Below are 15,470 nucleotides of genomic sequence, written 5' to 3'. Positions count from 1 at the left end.
TCCATTATGGATAATATGACTACTAAAAGAGAAAAAAGAACTTATAAAGTGAGGTTCTACACTATCTTTGGGAAGAAGGTAGTCCAAGTTGGCAGTGTTTTCTTAGATTTTACTTCTAAGTAAATTCTATAGGAAAGGTCCTATATAAAGACAGGCTATTACTATCATTAAATTTACAGATTACACAACACTGGACAACTAACAGATTGGATGACTATTAAAGAGTTAAAAAAAAAAAAAAGATTAAAAGACTATATAAATGAGTTGCCACTAACACGATTACATGGATGCCTATAAAATATTAAACACAATATTCACAACAGAGATAATGCATGTGAAACTGGCTTTGTAAATTATATATAAATTATAAAACATTTTAAAAATGCTATTATTAGATTCAAAGATCATCTGTACACATTGATCATACATGTGGCTTAACAAAAGTAATCAGTGCAAAAGACCGATAGATTTTAAATAATTTTAAATTCAATATAAGTAAATAGTGCGGCCAGATATCAAGGACATATTTTATTCATTCAACATTTAAGTATATCCTATATATACAATACCCAGCTAAGCACTAAGGGAAATTATAAAGGAGAATCATCACATATGAGATAGTCTTGTATCCTAAAGGAACTAACACAAAAAGAAGGTAAAGTATGCAAACAAAAATTAATATACAAATTAAGAGAATGTACTAAATCCTATGGGCGTTATAACAAGGCAGTTTCATGGAATATCTTATCTAGAAAACAAGAATGAGAATGGTAACAAAAGAAGTCAAGTAATCTGGTTCTCTAGCTCTAACATTTAATAGCTATGTGATCTTGAGCTTAACCTATGGACCTTAGTTTTCACATCTGTAAAAGATGGCAATACCCTACCTACCTCACAAACACGGAAAATATGAGTTATTTTTTAAGTGTAAATAGGAACAGATTTATTCGGTATAGTTTCTAAGGGCATAATCAGGACAAACAATAGAAATATATGTTTGGAGATATATGTTGGATCAACATAAAGAAAATACCTATCTAAAAAATAAATTGGAAGAGCCTTCTCAAATAACACACTCATCATTGTTAAAAGTGTTTAGGCACAGGTTTGAACGCAATTTTTTTATGGAGATTAAGAGAGGAAATCATCGCACTAAGTGGGGAAAATAAGTCCTGTAAAGTCTAAGGAAAAACACCATAGGGATACATAGTAAGTCTTATAAATCCAAACTTACTGGCTTATTTTGATAAGATTTTAAAGTTAAGCTTTCAACTAATCATGGGTTGAAAAACTTTATAGATGTGAAGAAGAAAAAGAAAAGAAATATAATCAGTTTTTAACTACTGAGTTGTTATCCAAGTATTTGTTCTCAATAATTCTAGAACACTTTGTATTTAATTCTTTGAATTATAATTTGTAATACTTGAATTTTTACTTACCCAAAAGATTTAAAACTAAATGTTGAGTAGGAGCAAATGGATCCTGCAGGTTGAACATTGTGTAGCGGCTGCACTGCACCTGTCGCAAAGCGTCAAAGTTTCCAAGAAGTATGTCACAAAGCCACTGGGCATTCACACATGGTATCCTCCACTCTTTGGCCTTTTCATATTTTAAACCACTTGGCCTTTATATATAAGGAGAAAATTAATTAACAAAACAATTCAAAGTTTTTATTGAAATTCTTTTGTTTATAAAATTGTTGAAAATATTAAATCACATTAAAACTGAAACAATAATTTAGCAGCAGAACAGTCAATCCACACTACAAAAGTCATACTGGAATAGATCATCACCAATTTAATTTTTTGAAGTCCTATTTTTACTTCATTTGCTTTTCCTTATATTCTTATATATACTGTAATTCACTTTTTATGGCTATGTCTACAACCATTACTGTGAGCACTTTTACTTATATTTAAAAAGAATTACTTTTAGCATATGTTAAGCATCTTCTGTGTCAGACATTATTGCTAGAAATTGAGATTATAAAGACAAAAATGAAACTTCATTGTTTCCAAATTCTATCAGGGAGATTGTATATGTATGTGTCTGAGGCACTAAACATACAAAATATATATAAAATAAACTCAAAGTAATTTTTCTGCGGGGGGAGGTACTAATCAACAGACTTAATGTAGCTATAAACTATCAACAATCTAAGAGGTGGAGATGTAGAGGTAGTAGATTCTAAACTCATGGAATGTTCTGTATTTTAAAAAGTATGAGATGAGAAATGGAACTCCTGAGAGCCTCTGGTAAGCCTCAAATTTCTCATCTGTAAGAAATAGCAAGATAGAATGGCAAGCCTGTAGAGGAAATAAAGTGACAATATAATCCCGCAGAAAATGTTGGTTGAAGCCAGGTTGTGATGGGTTTAAAAAGGCAAACAGAGGTGTTTATATTTATCCTAGAGGCAAGAGAAAGCCACTGGAATTTTCTAAGGCAAAGAGTAAAGATGTCTGGATCTTCAATTAAGATAAATCACTTTAGTAGTTGTACGGATGATGGACTGGAATGAGACCAATTAGAAAGCTGCTACAATAATGATGAGGACGTGAACAAGAGTAATGGTAGTTTAAGTAAAGAAAAAGGGACTGATGTAACGAGATATGAAAGCACAACTGCCAAGATGCTTGCTAACTGGATATGTTGGGTTAAAGTGAGCAAGGAATCCAGAATGACTGAATTTGTGAACTTAGCAAACTAGAAGTACAGTGGCACGCTTGACAGAAAGAATTTTATTATAGTAGGAAAAACAAAATTATGAAATATATACCATATAAAGAATGTGCATAATTTTTTGGTGAGACTTAAATTGAAAATACTTCCATTAAATCACTTACTCTTTACAAATAAGCACTGTATTGCTACGGCATAAATAACCTGTATATTTGGCACCTGCCAGGTAAGCCATTAATTTTAGGTCATCTCTGTCACCATCAACAAATCCAGTCACTGAAATAATCTGTTAAAAAACACATAAAAGACATTACAATAAAATCCCAAAGTACTACTTTTTCTCTCTCTCTTTTTTTTAAGTTCCAGGAACACACAGAATTGGGGGACATATTGGTTGATTATTAATCAGTAAACCTAAGAGCCAATTGAATATCAGACAATAAAATGAGTGCTAGGGATCTAAAGAAAAAAAAAAAATTCAATTAGCTACTCTCAAGGAGCTTCCTCATTATCATGGAGGTGACAACATATTTGCAAATCAACAAAGCAACAATGTGTTTAAGGCTTCTCATTTGCACTAATGGTCAAAGTAATGTAGATAGCATTCAAAGAGAAATCAATTAAGTATAATGAAAATATTTTTCCTAACCCTACATAGTGGAAGTTGAATTTTTAAAGAGAAAGAGGAAATGTCTATTTAATCATGTGATTAAAAAAAATCCTTAAAATCAACAAAACATCAAAAAAACACCTTCTTTGAGGCAATCAACTGGTATATCTAGGAATCAATCTAAAAACCTAAAGTGATAGTTTTTAGAAAATCAATAAACAAGTCTTAACTAAATATGTATACAAGATGTATACAAGAAGCTATATGCTAAAGATAATACAAATTGTATTTATTTATATATGTATATCTAGATAGATAGATGGATATTTAAAGATGACACAGTAGATGACACTGGACTTGAGTCAGGAAAGCTTGATTTCAAGACTCTAAGCAAATCATTAAACCACTAATAAGATCACCTAAAAAAAAAGGATGATTATAATAGTATCTATGTCACAGGGTTGTGAGAATCAAAAGATATAATATACATAAAGTGCTTTGCAAACTTTTAAAATACTATATAAATCCTATTGTTATTTAAAAAAAAAAACCCAATGCATATCTGTAATAATACAAGAGATATCAAAAGCAAATATGAGATATAGCCAACATTACTACAGTTAACACAACAGTTCCAAAATATCGACCATTTTTTCTGTTTAAATACTTCTTCCACAATATAACCAAGGCTATCATGTTACTTTGGCCCAAGAAAGAGTAGAATAGGAATAGTGAATTGCAATAGGATTTAAGTAATGGTTTAATAGATTATTCAAAAATATACATTTATATATATATATATATTTAGCTTGAAGTTTTTTCTTACATGTTGAGAACATGGTTTTCCTCCTGGTGGAAATGCCACTGGAAAATGAAGGGCTCGATGAGGTGGTACCATTTTCTTCTTTTTTAAGACCGTATTTAACCAATGTGCAGTAACACATCTTTTTCTTTCTCTCAGCGCCTGTCAAAACAAAATTTTAGAATTTTTACTGTAGGACTAACCATTTAACTACATTTTGTCTTATATATAATATAACTATCATCTTTGTTTAGAATGACAAAATCAAAGAAATGCAATGGGACTTACTAAGGATCTAAACTAAATTACTGTGCATTTGATTTAACAATATAGTTGGATAATTTCAGTTTATTTGAAATGATTTTACTTTTCAAAATTTATAAGAAGATACAATTAATGAAAGGTCAGGAGATTTTTTTATTCATTAGTGAAATATTGAGGCAGCAAAGTTAACCTCCCAACAATAACAACCTAGAAAAAAATCACTTAGGGAAAAAAACTCAAACATTTCTACAGACTTTTTTGGTTGTTATATGGCCAGAAGCAGAATTTGCAACTTTTGTTAACCAGATAAGACATTGGGCATGCTTCCTCAAAGATAATAAAATTACATAGTTAAAGACTCATTAGGTAAACAAATAAAACTAAGAAGAAACCAAGGAGTAACCAATAAGAAAGGCAGAAATTTTGACCCAAAACTTACGTCCCTATGAAATTCTAAAGTCCCTGAAATAGTAAGAATCCACACTTACCTTTCCAAATCCATTCTTATAAGCAATAAAAAAGTGACCCACAATTTAGTCAATCAACCAGGAATTGCTTGAAGCAGCAAGCAAATAATGAGGATTTATTCCTATCATAGCTAAAAGATTACCTGGAATTTCTCCTTCCTTTCTCCCTCATCAATAGCATACCACAGGAACAACTTACAGAACTACAGAAATTCACCATTAAACAGAAGTTTCTTTCTTCTGAAGGTAATTAAGATTCTCTCCCAAAAAATGATGAAAATTTGCCAAAACCACATAGTTTATGTCAACAAAACTATTAACATTAGATATTTTTCATTATCACTTATTTTAATTACTTACCTGTGCATACATACTACTGACTTGACTTTCACAAAGAAGATGTGTACATCTGCTTGTAAATGTAGGATCGACAGAGCCACCATGTGCTTGTATTATCTGGTAATCCAAGAAAAATCAATTCACGTCTTTTATTAGTCTAACCAATTATGAACTTCAATCAATAAATTTACTGTAAGATACACGTTAATTTTTTTTACAAAATATGAAATTATAAGATGTCTCTAATCTATAATACAACAAAACCTAAATTTTAATTATGAATCTGACTTAAAATTGTAAGGAAGGGAATGATAGAGACCATCACTATTTTAAGGAGAGAAAAGCAAAATAAGAAAACATACAAAAAATTTACTTCATTAAACAAACATAAAATATCTTACAGAGGAGAACCTAAGTTCAATAAAAAATTCATTCCTTCTTCCTACATCTTCTATTTGTCTACCATACTGCACAATGGGAACTGAATTCAAGAATGAAAATCCTGAAGTACCCACTATTTGATCCACAATCACCACAGAAAGAATCAATCAGATTCAGGATATTCTTATTAGCTAAAGCAGGAAAATGAATAGATTTTTAGATTTCAAAAGATTGAAACCTTAAACAATTAAGCCTTAAATAAACAAAATTCAATTATCCAACTGGAATGCTCAAAGCATTATGTATATAAAGAACACATTTCAGTTTAAGTAAATTCAAGTGAAGCATAAATTTTTTAATGGTTACAGCTAAATAGAAAATATTTTCTTGTCAAGGTGATGGTCGCTTAGTTAACGATTTCGCATCACAGCTTTACAAAGTCACATTAAAAATAACCATGTTAATTATGCCCAAAAAGTTATCAAAATGTGCATACCCTTTGATCCAGCAGTGTTTTTATTGGGCTTATACCCCAAAGAGATACTAAAAAAGGGAAAGGGACCTGTATGTGCCAAAATGTTTGTGGCAGCCCTGTTTGTAGTGGCTAGAAACTGGAAAATGAATGGATGCCCATCAATTGGAGAATGGCTGGATAAATTGTGGTATATGAATGTTATGGAATATTATTGTTCTGTAAGAAATGACGAGTAGGATGAATACAGAGAGGCTTGGAGAGACTTACATGAACTGATGCTAAGTGAAATGAGCAGAACCAGGAAATCATTATATACTTCAACAATGATACTGTATGAGGATGTATTCTGATGGAAGTGGATTTCTTTGACAAAGAGACCTAACTCCATTTCAATTGATAAATGATGGACAGAAGCAGCTACACCCAAAGAAAGAACACTGGGAAATGAATGTAAACTATTTGCATTTTTGTTTTTCTTCCCAGGTTTTTTTTACCTTCTGAATTCAATTCTCCCTGTAGAACAAGAGAACTATTCGGTTCTGCAAACATATAGTGTATCTAGGATATACTGCAACATATCTAACATATATAGGACTGCTTGCCATCTTGGGGAGGGGGTGAAGGGAGGGAGGGGAAAAATCGAAACATAAGCGAGTGCAAGGGATAATGTTCTAAAAAATTACCCAGGCATGGATTCTGTCAATATAAAGTTATTATTAAATAAAATAAAATTTAAAAATAAAAAAATAAAAAATAAAATAAAATAAAATAAAAGGAGAAAAAAAATAACCATGTTTTATTAATGAAGAAAGTACTATTATGAGATTATTTCCATTAACTGCAATAACAGCAAGAAGAAACTAAGGCCAACCTTAATAATACTTTGCAAACTGCACTTATAACACTTAAGTTTCTATTCTAAATAACTTAAGAAAACTCTATGGTTCATTTCAGTTTACTTCCCATCTTTATTCATCTATTTATATGATTCCTGCATCTTTCTCTTTTTAAAATAAACATTTATCATAATAAAAACTCACAATTTTATAGCCCTTGAAGGCATGCAAAGTGCTTTACAAATAATGACCTGATTTGACCCTTGTTAAGATTTGTAGTTTACAAATGAGCAAACTGAGGTACAGGATATGCCTCATACCAATATTAGCTAAATGTCACAGAGCTAATATTGGTATGAGGATTTCAAACATTTAGCACTCTAAATCATTAAATCATGTCACTTTACTTACAACTTATTTGCAAAAATTATAATACAAACAGGATTAGTGGATAAAGCAGTGGACTAAGTCAAGGTCTCAGCTCAGAGCCTCAGTCTCAGTTCCCTTACCTGAAAAATGCAGATAAAGGTAATACCAATTTTACAGGAAAAATCAAATGAAATAATCTATGTAAAGTGATTTGAAAATCCTAAAAATGCTATGTAAAAGTTACCTATTAACTATTAAATTCAGATGTACAGGAAAAAAAAATTCTTAACTAAGACATATTTATTAGTTCTTTGAGACATGTCTTACCCTTTTCCAGGTTGCTAACAGCTGTTTATCAGACATCTGCTCTGGATAATCAGCAATTGCAAATACACATCCCAATAAGAAACCATCTTCTGGAACTAAAAAAGAATTGCATAGGAAAACAAAATATATTAAACCCATAAACTTTTAATAAACAAATATTAAAAATGTATCTTACCAAGCAAAATCTGAAATTCTGGAGACCAATTAGTTTGGTTGGGGGCTTATCAGCCAGAGAAGTATTTTAAAAGACTTGAAAATCATTGCAAGAAAATTTTCAACTCAATTTATTAAAATAATAAACTGAATTAAAGGTAGCTAAACAGTTATTATTACTACTCACTATAAACTAAAAACTGGTGCTGATATTCTAGGTTGGATTATAAAAAATGATTATACATATGTCTAAGTATATAGTTATATAAGAGCTTTAATAATTTATACACTGAAGTAAAAGCTTTAAACCCTGAAAGCATTAGACAATTCCTCCAGAGATAGTAAATTCTTTTTAGAGATTCACATTCTCCCTGCTGAATAATAATGATGATGATGATGGTAGTGGTGATGATAAAATCCCCACCCTCAAAATAAACCAATACTTTTAGGAGGAAAAAAAAAAATTACTAACTCTCCACTGCTGGGTCATGTCCAAAGAGTTGATGATGCTGTGACAGCTGCTGCTGCTGCTGCTGCTGCTGCTGCTGTTGTTGCTGTTGCTGTTGCTGCTGCTGTTGCTGCTGCTGGTGGTGATGCTGTGGTTGCTGAGGTGGAACCTGTTGCTGTAGGGCTTGTGATGTCTGACTCAAATGTTGTGCTGTTTGATTTTGCATTTGTTGCTGTTGCTGCTGATGTTGGTGCAGACGTAACTGCTGCTGCTGTAACTGCTGTTGTTGTAATTGCTGCTGCTGCTGTTGTTGCTGTATCTGCTGCTGCTGCTGTTGTAAGTTTTGCTGTTGGAGCTGTGCTAACTGTTGCTGCTGCAGCTGCTGCTGCTGCAGCTGATGGAGCTGTTGCTGAAGGGCATGCTGTTGCTGGAACTGCTGTAGTTGTTGCTGAGGTCTATGAATCTGCTGCTGAGGATGTAACTGTTGCTGTGGAAAAGGTAGCTGTTGCTGTGGAAATTGATGCTGCTGATGGACTTGCTGCTGTGGTTGTGAAAATTGATGAGGCTGTTGAGGATAAGGTTGTTGGGAAATCTGTGGTGGTTGTTGCTGCTGCTGAAGTTGCATCAGCTGCTGAGGTTGAAGATGTAAAATCGGGTGATGTTGCTGCTGCTGCTGCGTCTGATGTTGTTGCTGCTGTGTCTGATGCTGCTGCTGCTGTTGCTGTATTTGATGTTGCTGTTGCAACAAATGTGCCTCTGGAGCTAGTTTTACTTGACTAAACAACACGGCATTTGCATGTCCCTGTTGACTATGATTTACCTGCTGTTCTAAATTTTTTGTAGGTGCTGAAAGAGACTGTAAGATCTAGAAAACAAAGATTTAATGAAGTGTCATTATCAAAAATACAAGATATGGCCACACTTTGATAATAATTTACTTGAAAGAAAATAAGTACATTTTTCAAGGCTATCACATATTAATAACATGAGAAACGAACTCTGAAAAACTTAAAAAAAAAAAAGTATCCTAAACTTTAATTGGTAATGTTGGTAACTAATTTAGTAAATCAACATTGATACGCAAAAGCCATCAACATTTGAATTTATATGATTAAATAATTTACAGCTAATGGATCATAAAAAAGGATATGAAAATGAATATTAATGAAAATGAATTCATGATTGGTGTGTTGTGAACAGAAAAGATTCTGGATGTAGGAGAATGTGATCACTCTAGGACCTTTCCCAAAGGACTAGCGAAGACAGGTTACATAGTTGCTATCCTGAGGTCTGCTATAGCTTAAATCATTTTTCCATGAAATGCTTCCCCCTCTAGTTATTTTGATGGGTGTTCCTTTCCAAACAAATTAAGGCCTAGCAAGTATGGAGTCTTAAGGAGTAGTAGGCACTAATTCATCACTTTAATTCTAACACTCAAAGAAGCCCTCCTTGAAACATACTGTATTTTTAGCTTGAATCTGAGCCAATCTAGCACAGAAAGATCCATTAAAATAAAGATGACTTTATTTTAATGCAGCCAACTACTGATACTAGAAAATAAAAGGTTTTTTTCTGATTTTTTTCCCCCAATGAATTGTGTCTCCAGTTCACTTCTTCCTCTCTAAAGTTTTAGTATGACTAAATTGGACACAATTGGAGTATAACAGAAACCAAACCTTCAATAATTAGTTGTTGTTATAGCTCTTCTAATGCAAAACCATCATTATTTATCTTCTAATCATACAAAGAAAATCAGCTCCTGCCCTCAAGCTTACATTCTAATGAAAAGAGATTTTACTACCATTCAGAATAACATTTTAGATTATTACAACATTATTTGCTTTTTAATTGCACAGTATGACAGACATGATTTTTAACATACATTTTAATTTGTAACATACATTCTTCTGAAATTTCAAACATTATTAAATATGAACAATACATTAGGTATGGTTTAAACTAGATAGAATGCAACTGAATTATCACCTTCTTTATAAACTCCAGCTACTGTGGTTCTCAATGCAACTTAACATCACATTACCTTTCTGGAGCAGTCGTTTTCATTGTTGCTTCATACTGAATTTGTAGAACACTAAAACCTCCATTTTTGCAGATAAACTTTCTAATCATTCTTTGCAACCTATTCTGGTGAAGTTAGTATTTTTTGAACCCCACTATAAAACTCTACCGTTTTCCTTATTAATTTTCATCTTAGAAGATTCAACTCAATTTTCTAGCCTTTCAGGACTTTTCGGATTCCATGAATTAAACATGCTAGCTATAATTCCCAGCTGTGTCATCTGCAAAACTTATCAATATGACACCCACATCTTTATCCAAGTTACTAATATAAAAGCCACAGATTTAGAAAGAACTAAAAGGAACCATACAGATCACCTCATCTGTTCAAATTATTTTGTAGAAGAGGAAATGAACCAAAAATATTAAATAATATTCGTCCTTGTAAGAGATATTACTCTAAGCTGATAGCAGCTTACTAGTTATGATACTTTGAATTTGGCCACTTAACCTGAACAAAATCCAACAACTGTCCAACAGATTAATAACTAGCATTTATATGATACTTTAAGGACTGCAAAATATTTTACAGATATTATTTCATGTGATCCTCACAACAACCCTGTGAGGTAGGTGTTATTATTATTATCTCCATTTTACAGTTGAGGAAAGTGAGGCACAGGGTCATACAGCTATGAAGTGTCAGGGAGAATCTATCCTTTAGTCTAGTAATCTCACTATTATGTCACTGAATTACTCTCAACACATGTCAATATCTTTGAATCCAATACAAAAAAAAACATGAAAAACTTCACAAAATGCTTTACTGAAATCAATGTAAACTGATCTATAAAATTCTCCTATCTGTTATCTGCTACTGAAGTTAGTGAGGTATAACCTGTTTTTGGTGAAGTCACACTGGCCCTTTGTGATCACTGATCATTGCTTCTTCTAGATGTTCTATAATCATCCTTTTTGATTCCTGATAGAATTCTAAAATTTATTTAAAATCCAAGGTCACTAGTCCATAATTTACATGCTCCACTCTACCCATTTTCAAAAACTTGGGACATTTGCCCAAAATTGGTCTGGTGGAACTTTTCCCAATCTCCATAATCTTTTAGAAATCCCACTCACCCATTCTTTCAACATCTTGGGAGTTTCATTCATGTAGGCCTGGTGACTTGAGTTCATCAAGGCAAAGAGGTGCTCTCATTTTCAATATTATCTCCTTATGAACTCAAGTTTCAGTTCCCTGCTAGTTGTGTTGTTGTCTCCAATTCAAAGATCTTTCTCCCTGACAGATAAAGCAGCTAAATAAGAACCCAGTAAGTAGTTCAGTTCTTCTATGCTCAAGCAGGGATCCTATTTCTTCTGATTCTCCTAGCCCTGAACTAGTTTTTAAAATCTCATTTACAATCTCTAATATTCTTCACCAAGCACTAGCCCATTCTGTACTTAAAGGGTATTAACAATAATTTCACAGAACCATTTTGTTCTTTTATAGTTGGTATTCATCCTTTCAACTGACCTTAAACATATGTAATATATACCTAACTTTTTTTTTTTGGCTGAGGCAATTAGGGTTAAGTGACTTGCCCAGGGTCACACAGCTGGGAAGTGTTAAGTGTCTGAGGCTAAATCTGAACTCAGGTCCTCTGACTTCAGGGCTGGTGCTCTATCCACTGCACTACCTAGCTGCCCGATACCTAACCACTGTATACATTTTTTAAAACTCCAAGTTTCCTTGTCTGTCCAGCTTGCCCTATTAAAAAAAAAAAATTCTCCTTTAAACTTGGATCCTTCTTTTAGGATCTCTAGTTCCCATGAGTTAATCATATTTTTCTGAGCAGATATATGAAACCACTGATGTTGCTGGCCTTCATTCTTTGACTTTATCCTTTATTAACTATTAAACATCTCTATTGCTAATTTTTGTGTGTTATACCTATTCTCTGGCAGAATTTCCAAACTTTTTTGTGTCTTGCATCCCTTTTTCAACCTAGTAAGTCTTGGGATCCCTTCTCATGCTGTTTTAAATGAACAAAATATAATATATAAGATTAAAAAAGAAAAACCATGTTATTTTAAATTAAAGATGTCCAAATTCATGGGCCCCAGGTTAAGAACCCTTGGATTTATATTATATAAGCTTAGTAGTTTCTTCCTTTCATCTTCCTTTTCAGCTTAGTCCTTTTTGTTAAATTTGCAAGACTGCAGGCTTTATTGCTGACCCTCATCACTAGATGAATTCCATCCTTAATTATTCTCATTAACTTTAATTTTTTGTTCAGAAATATCTGCCCTTTCTCAAATACCACCTTAAAAAGCAATTTTTTTAATATCCCAAATCTTCCTTTTTAAGTTCAAGTATGTTTGCCATCTACTAGAAACAGGATTTTGTTTTTCTTACTCAGAATTTTATAATTTTTAGCAGTATCTTTTAGAATACTTCTGATAATATCACATATAAAAGCAGCTGGGTGGCAGACTAGATAAACTACTAGACCTAGAATCAGAAAAGACCTGATTTCTGATCTGACCTCAAAATATTAACTAGCTATGAGACCCACTTAATTTCTCACAAATTCCTCATTTGTCAAAAGGAGATAGTCATCCAATATAAACGTATTAAGTGCTTAATATGTGCCAGGTGCTATGCTAATAGTTACTTGAGATAAAAGTCCAAGAATGAAGCTATATCTATTCACAGTAAGGTTACATTCTAATAAGGTAAGACAATAAACACATATGAAACAAATAGCATAAATACCAATCAAGTACCCATTACATAAGTTAACAAACACAAAGTTGTTAAATACAAGGTAGTTGGGGAGGAAATAAAGGCATTAGTAGAGCAGAAGAGGGGAGATTAGAGGGGGAAGGGGAGGAGAGGTGGGGGGATGAATCAGAAAGATATTACTCTGCAAAAAGATGGTGCCCTAAGATTTACCTTAAAAAAAAAAAAAAAAAAAGAGGGCTTTTTAGGGAAAGAGGAGGTGCATTCCAGGGATGACAGGGAACAGAGAGACAGTATAAAAAGATCTGTTTGTGAGGAACAGTGAGAAGACCAGTTTGGCTAAAACACAGAGTTAGGACAGGTAGTAATTCCCAGTTAAGACTGGAAAAAGAAACTGGAGCTGGGTTGTATATGGATTTAAAAGCTCAGGAGCTAAGCATATTTATTTTATTTTCCATAACTTGCTTCCTTAGCCAACAATTCCATTTAAGATCACTGCTGTTTTCATTTCCCATAAGCCTAAAAACTTACAATTATTTTTGATTCCATTCTTTACCAAATGATTTTTTCCTTAAATCCAATGCCAACTAATAACATGCATTAGATATATACTGTACAAAAAAAGGTAATAAGGAAAATAAAAAGTTTAAGGTAATCTCTTAAAGGCTACACAATCTAGTAAAAAAAAGATAATAATAATTTTAATACAAGTTAGACATGATACCTACAAGAAAATTAAAAAGTGAGTCATGGTCCAAGGGAAGGAAAAGTCATTACTAATAGGAAATATCAGTGCAAGGTAAGGAATTTCAATTTAACTTGAAAAGCAAGTCATTTACTTGTGATCACAGAAGGGCTTTTTGCATAAAGTAAAGATATGACCAGGTTTATACAATTCCACATTATTGTCTCAAAAACAAATGCCAACCTCCATGTTTCCTGAAAAGTAGTTTCATAAGATTACAAGGACTTCAACTAGTTCAATCATCCTTGTTTTAAAGATCAGGAAACCAAAGCCAAGAAAGCCTTGGCCAGGGGTCAAACAGTAGAAGAAATGATCCAAAGAGGGTCCTTTTGACATTGAATCCAGTTTTTGCCCCCACTATATGCTACCATTTCTCTCAAGCCTGTTCTGTATCTCTCTCTCCCCTTTCACAACCAAACTCAATCTACTCCTATTGACTCCACTTCCTCTCTTTTTATTCATTTCTCAAATCTTGGTAATCTGGTTTCTGATTTCATAATTCAAAGGAAACTGATGCAAACAGAAAGTTTAAGGTAATCTCTTGGGACATGAGGATTATCTAGAAAAAAAAATTTCAAATAACGATAACCCACAATGTCTACAACACAGTAATAACCTCTAGGTTTTCATGACACCGTTCTCCCTGATTCTCATCTATTTCTCACTCCTTCTTGGTCTCCTTTACTGACTCACTTTTCTTGTCCCTGACTTGGATGTAGTCATTGGCTCTATCCTGATCCCTATATCCCTTTTTTCACACTTTGAACTTGTCCCTCAAAGACTTTAAACTTATCACATCAAAATACAAAAGTATCTTTTCTCTAAACCCTTCCACCCTCTTCTTCCCTATTTCTGCTGAGGATATTACCAATCCCCAAAGTTCACAATCTTGACATTATCCAGTGACTTGCTCTCACTATACACAACTCATCAGCTATCAGATATTGTAATTTCTAACTTCAGAACACTTTTTTATTTAGCCCCTTCTATTTACAAGGCTATCTAGCCTAGTTCAGACTTCCTTGATTTTTCACCGTTAAAATTGCCAAGATCTCTGAGTCACTGACTCAAGTCTCTCCCCTTCTATACAGCTACCCAATTTTCTGACTATGCTATTTCCAATGGCTCCTTACTGACTTTAGGATCAGAATATAATTCCCTTGGTTGGCTGTTGAAGTATTTTATAACCAGGCCTCAACCTACCTTGTTCCAAGCTTCATACTTTTCCCCACATTCTAATTCAGCTACACAGGCCACCTTGATGTTTGCTCCCCATTGACCCCCCCCCAAAATCCTATCTCTATATCTTTGTATTGGCTACTTGCCATGCCTTGACTCCTCTAACTCTCAGAATCCCTTGTTTCCTTCAAATAATCTGCTCAAGTTCCAAAAAATCTGCTAAAATTCTGTTTTACATAAAACTTTGATTTCATCCTTTATGTCCTCCCAACAAAAAGAACTCACCTTTATTAGTTCTGCATATATCTCATATATTTTTATTTATCTATACATATGTACACTCATACATTATCATTTTATATATATTTATTCACATGTGGTCTCTCCCAAAAGAATGTAAGCATTTGTCTTTATATCCCTAAATCTGATACAATGCCCCAAAGGCTTAATAAATATTTTTTAATCAATTGTTTCCAGTTTAAATTCCTCTGACATTCAAGAATTAAAGGAATACAGCCCAGCAGTATTAGCTATCTTTGCAACTGTGTATTATACACCAAACAAATTAAACAACTTTTTACTACTGAATCATTACACTCATGTTTTCATTCAACTATTCCTTAAATACCCTCCCCTC

The 15,470-nt window shown here is 33.0% G+C and overlaps 1 protein-coding gene across 2 annotated transcripts in view; it reads right to left on the bottom strand.

Annotated features, from left to right (window-relative positions):
- PAXIP1 (PAX interacting protein 1) overlaps positions 1 to 15,470 on the bottom strand; it is a 75,347-nt gene that overhangs the window by 21,022 nt on the left and 38,855 nt on the right. For both annotated transcript variants that reach the window (XM_051961468.1, XM_051961466.1), the window contains 6 exons: positions 8,175 to 9,015; positions 7,550 to 7,644; positions 5,183 to 5,278; positions 4,116 to 4,253; positions 2,844 to 2,965; positions 1,440 to 1,624 (listed from right to left, as the gene is read on the bottom strand). In XM_051961468.1, coding sequence (XP_051817428.1) covers positions 1,440 to 1,624; positions 2,844 to 2,965; positions 4,116 to 4,253; positions 5,183 to 5,278; positions 7,550 to 7,644; positions 8,175 to 9,015 — 1,477 coding nt within the window. The remainder of the gene's footprint in view (positions 1 to 1,439; positions 1,625 to 2,843; positions 2,966 to 4,115; positions 4,254 to 5,182; positions 5,279 to 7,549; positions 7,645 to 8,174; positions 9,016 to 15,470) is intronic.

The sequence above is a fragment of the Antechinus flavipes genome, chromosome 5, assembly GCF_016432865.1.
Source record: "Antechinus flavipes isolate AdamAnt ecotype Samford, QLD, Australia chromosome 5, AdamAnt_v2, whole genome shotgun sequence".
Classification (NCBI taxonomy): domain Eukaryota; kingdom Metazoa; phylum Chordata; class Mammalia; order Dasyuromorphia; family Dasyuridae; genus Antechinus; species Antechinus flavipes.
This window is presented reverse-complemented; position numbering and strand designations above follow the sequence as displayed.